This window comes from Gastrolobium bilobum, unplaced genomic scaffold (genome assembly GCF_033153095.1).
Source record: "Gastrolobium bilobum isolate Gb01-03AN ecotype WA unplaced genomic scaffold, APGP_CSIRO_Gbil_v1 utg94171, whole genome shotgun sequence".
In the NCBI taxonomy this organism is placed as follows: domain Eukaryota; kingdom Viridiplantae; phylum Streptophyta; class Magnoliopsida; order Fabales; family Fabaceae; genus Gastrolobium; species Gastrolobium bilobum.
The window spans coordinates 671-6,083 of NW_026896249.1; the positions used below are offsets into that span (position 1 = coordinate 671).

General features: G+C 39.8%; 1 protein-coding gene across 1 annotated transcript; it reads right to left on the bottom strand.

Annotated features, from left to right (window-relative positions):
- Nucleotides 1–719: 719 nt before the first annotated feature.
- Nucleotides 720–2,033, bottom strand: LOC133298454 (uncharacterized). The gene is made up of 3 exons (XM_061497746.1): nucleotides 1,978–2,033; nucleotides 1,359–1,865; nucleotides 720–1,101 (listed from the first exon to the last, which is right to left on the bottom strand). Exons 1-3 carry the CDS (start codon nucleotides 2,031–2,033, stop codon nucleotides 720–722), a joined length of 945 nt encoding a protein of 314 aa, XP_061353730.1.
- Nucleotides 2,034–5,413: the final 3,380 nt, after the last annotated feature.

A 5,413-nucleotide genomic window follows, 5' to 3' on the forward strand; every position in this document is an offset into this window, starting at 1 on the left:
TATGGGCAAGTGAAGGTGGTTTTATGTTGATCTTCCGGAGCTAGAGCAATCTGATTATACCCCGAATATCCATCAAGGAAGCAGAAGTACTCATTTCCTGCTAGATGATCCAACATCTAATTTGTAAAAGGGAGCGGGAAGTGGTCCTTCCTGGTGGCATTGTTGAGCTTTCTATAATCTTGGCAAATTCTCCATCCTGTAACTTTTCTTACAGGTATTAGCTCATTCTTCTCATTTACTTCCACTGTTATTCCTTCTTTTTTGGGAACGCATTGGACAGGACTTACCCAACTGCTGTCAGATATTGGGTATATGATCCCTGCATCTAGCCATTTAATGACTTCCTTTCTTACCACTTCTTTCATTATAGGATTCAATCTCCTTTGGTGTTCTACTGAAAAACTGTTAGGATCAGTCAATAATATTTTATGCATACAGAATGAGGGACTGATACCTTTGAGATCCGCTATGGTCCAGCCGATAGCTCCTTGGTACTTCTTGAGCTTGTTGAGCAGCAATTCTTCTTGTTCTTTGGTGAGAAATGAAGAAATGATCACAGAGAGGGTGTTAGTGTTCCCCAGATATGCATATTTCAAGTGTTGGGGAATAGACTTCAGTTCTAGATCAGGAAGTTTTTCCGAAGAAGGTCGTTTGAGTTGTTTTTCCTTCTCAGTTCTTATCAAAGGTTCAGGTCTCCTTTCTTGCAGATAGCAACTCTGCTACTCTTTTTGTGGACCTTCTTCTTCTTCCTCATATTCTTCCCCTTCTGTTTTTCTGCTGAACTGGTTATCTAACAAAGTAAGTGCAGAACACTCTTCCAAATCTTCTTCTTCATCCTGGAACTTCATTGCTTTCACGATATTGAATTTGAATTTGATTTCATCATCATGAACTCTCATGGATAGTTCCCATTTTTGTACATTGATGAATGCCCTTCCAGTTGCTAGGAACGGTCTACCCAGAATGATGGGAACGTCAATATCAGCTTCGTAATCCAAGATGATGAAATCAGCAGGCAAGATAAATTTGTCTACTTTGACTAGCAGATCTTCAATCTTCCCTTCTGGCTTGACAATGGATTTGTCTGCATCTGTAAAGTTACTGTGGTTAGTTCAGCGGCCCCGTGGATAATTGTTTGAAAACATATAGAGGCATGAGATTGATGCTTGCCCCTAAATCACACAAGGCCTTCCCTTGGTATGTATTTCCTATAATGCAAGGAATGGTGAAGCTTCCTGGATCTTGAAGCTTAAGTGGAAGTTTGCCCCGATACTGGCAACTTTCTTGTGTCATTTTTACAGTCTCATATTTTGTTATCCCTTTTTTTTTAGAGAACATCTTTCATGAATTTTACGTACCTGGGCATTTGTTCTAGTGCGTCCACAAGAGGGATGTTGATGTGGAGTTGTTTTAGAATGTCCAGGAACTTTCCAAACTGCTTATCATCTTGTTGCTTCTTTTTTCTCTGAGGGAACAGAATTTTTGTTGGTATTTGCCTGCTTAGAGTTAGACTGATTGGTTGACTTCTGTCCACCTGGTTTTCTTTAGCTTTGGCTTCTTTTCCAGGTTCTGGTTTCTGCTCATCTGTGGCTGGTTGTTGTTGTTGTGCTTTTAGAGCTGCTTCAGATGCTTTATTCTGTTCCTTTTTCTCTGGCAAAGTGGTGAGTTGTGTAGTGGCTTTCCCACTTGTCAAGGTGACCGCCTTGATTTTCTCTAAAGGGGAATTGGGTAAAGTGAGTACTACCTTTGGTGAGGTTGTTGAGGGGACGTCAGTATCCCCTGATAGTGATCTTTGTGCTCTTGTATTGAGACTGGTAGCAATTTGTCCCAAATGGGATTCAATGTTCCTGACAACTGCATCATGCCTGGTGATATATTCTTTGACATAGTTTTCCAAGGTATTGATGCGTTGGTCATCTCTGTGGAACGGAACGTAATTGTTTCTTCTTTGTTGTTCAAACGTTCCACTACTGCTACCTTGCTGGTACTGCTGCTGAGTGGTGAATGGTCTGTGGTTCATGGGTGGCCTCCATTGGGGATTATGGTTCTGATCTTTTGTGATAGTTCCTCTAGGATTTGAATTGGTATTGCATCCTGCTTGCTGATTATCCCTGGCTTGGGTGAAGTTCCTGTTGCCAAAGTTTTCTGCATAACACACCAATGCAGTGGATGGGCAGTCTGTTGAATCATGAAGGTCTCCACAGGCTGAGCATGGTTCAATTTCAGCTGCTGTGAGTTGCAAGACTTCTATCCTTTGTGTTTCTTGATCATTTTTCAGGTTCTTCACCTCATTCATGAGTGATGCCAGCTGAGCTTCCATGACAATTTGTTTATCTAGTTCGAGCATGCCAGGCTTCCTTATTGAGCTCACCCTGTCTATTGGCCATTAGAGACATCTTTTAGCAGTGCCTTCTATGATGTCATACCTGGATTCAAGAGTTCCTGTAAAAAAATATCCTCCTACAGCAAAATCTAAATATGGCTGAGAAGTATGGTCAAGTCCCTTATAGAAAGATTGTAACACTCCCCAACTTTCTACCCCATGATTTGGACATTTTCTGATGATATCCTTGTATCTTTCCTATGATTCATAGAGATTTTCTCCATAAAACATCTTGAAGTTAGAGATTTCTGCTCTTACATCAGCTTGTCGGGACATAGGGAGAAACCTCTCTATGAATTTGTCAGAAAGTTCCTCCCATGAGTGTATTGAACCAGGGGTGAGAGTTTTCATCCATGTTTTTGCTTTTAAGCCCAAGGAGTGAGGAAATAACCTCATTCTCATACTTTCCTCTGTCACACCCTCAGCTTTAAAATTATCACAGATATCTTGAAAGGTGGTGAGGTGTGTGTAAGGATCTTCTGCAGGGAGTCCATTGAAGACTCCTGCTTCCCTAATCATGTGAAACATGATAGGTTTCAGTTCAAAATTGGGTGCTACAGGAGGGAGGATTACTCCCCTCTCTGGTCTGTTCCTAAAAGGAGCAGCCAGAGTTCTGAAATTTTGTTCATGAGGAATATCTTCATTATTATTATGATCAGCGATGTTTTCAACAATTTCTACCCTGAGGTTTCTTCTTCTTCTATGAAGTGTATGTTCTGGTTCAGGATCAAAGAGAAACTCAGGTACTTCAATGGAGTGGTCAGAGTTTGTTTCAAACTCTTCACTCATAAACCATAAACACAAGTTATATGAACAGCAGGTTCAGTGACAAGAAAAATATAAAATCAAATATACAGAGTATGTACTAAAACAGTAATAAGAACAAAATTTAGTGTTGTTCTCCCCGACAACGGCGCCAAAAACTTGTGGGGTGGTTTGCTGATGGTGGAAAAATATAAGTTCTGATGGGGGAAGTTCCTCTGTTCTATATTGGTGGTAGAACACAGACTCGTTCCCTTACTTCCAACTCAAGTGCGCAAGTGCACGCATCAAGTAATAATGGGTGTATTAAGGCCCAGATTATCGTTCCCACGAGGATAGAATTCTAGATATTATCTTACACTATTTTATAAAGAATGAAAATGAGAAGAAAAGTTAGTGAATGAACTGTATGGTCAAACGTTCCCTACTGTCTTGACAACGTTCCTCAGGAACAGTAAGTTCAGTCTGATGGCAAACAATTGCTCGCTGCGTTATATATATGATCCTTCCTATTTATAAGAAGGTGAGATAATCATCATTGGAGATTTGGTAGATACAGGATTAAATAAAGTAAAAATAATAAAACAGTACCAACTATAATTAAGAGACAACAAGTGGATGGCTTTAAAAACAGTTTAACAGAAGGAACGGATTCACTGCTCCATTCTTAAATAGTTATTTCCTCTGCTCAAGACTTAGCACTTTTTGGCTTTGTCTCAGTTTCTTATATGCCAACTCCGATTCCTCAGCTCATGGATTAGATGGCTCACAAGTTTCCATATTCCTATGGCTCCCTTGACTTCAACAGGTACTCAGTACAGAACCTTAAAGTGGACGAAGCGGCCCCTTATTCCTAAGCTGACCAATAGTGTTTTTGCCATGACACTACCTGCCCCCAATGGCTAAGCTGTCTGAAATCCCTTCTTTATAGAAGTTCCTTTCTCAGTATGTGTTCAATTTCCATTGATACACAATGAATATAACTTACTTAGCCAAAGAAATACAAAAAGCTTCAGTCAAGAGTTTCGAAAATAATTCTTTAAGAATGTTGCAGTTTATCCGTTCCACAAATAGTTCAGCCTATGGCTGATGTTTTAAACATAATTATTCTAAACTGAAGTCTCATAGACCCAAGATTCAGCTCAAAGATAACGAATGGAACAAAAAGAAGAAACACTTATATTAAATTGAAAGACAGTTTACAACAAAACATAAAAATGAAGAAGGTGGTTTGATGCTCGTGAGGAGTCTTAAGGGATGATACATAACAGAGAAGAAGGGTTGTCACTTAACTACAGTTACAACTATATAAAACTAAACTACTAATTACTACTAGATGATCTCTTCTTTTAGGACTTTCAATCCCTCCAGAATTCGATGATGTTTTTGTGTTTGGTACGTCCTATTTATAGGCAGAAGAGATAGTGGCAGTCTTGTAAATCTTTTGGAGTTGGTTTCTTGAATGAAGGGATGGGGCGGTGGCAACAGTGTTTAGAAGCTTTGCAAGTTGCTTGATGGGACAATATTTGTTGATGATTAGCCGTTTTCTGCAGTCCCCCCATGCCTTGCTTTCTTCTTGGCCAATGAGAACTCTTGATTCTCTACTGTTCACGTTTTCTACTGCTTAAGTGGTGCACCACCTTGCTTTTTAGAAGACGTTGTTTCCACGTTTCCTGCTAAATGAGCAGAGCATTAAATGAAGGTAGCAGGTGTAATAAATGCTCTCAATCCGTTCCCCTTTTAATATGTTTTCAAAGGAATACGTCATCATACGTTCCCCCACTGTGTTTTTGTCACAAATGTGTAAAACAAGTAATTTTCATGCTAAGTTGCTCATCATATGAGGGAACGTAAGGTAGCTTAGATGGGAACGAATTTACGTCCCATCAGTATCTAAGTCACGGATCTACAACACGTAGTCCGGACATAATCCTGATACATTATTACAACTCAATTCTAAACTAAGACATAGTCAATCAATGTGGCATGGACAATCCCCTTGCTCACCAAATAAGGCAACAAAGCGAAACATAGTCTCAACAATAGCATCATAATAATGACAAGCTAAAAGCATAACATCAGCAGATATAATTCAGCCTCCAAACATGTCATCATATAAACAGTAATATCAGCTAAGCTCCGGCCTCCTACCGCTAGAGGTCTCAATCCCTAGGTTACCTGAACCTGAAATAAGCGCCCCAAACGTGGGGTGAGATCTCTAAATAGAAATCTCAGTAAGACAAGGGGTCCTTAAGGATCTTCCACCCC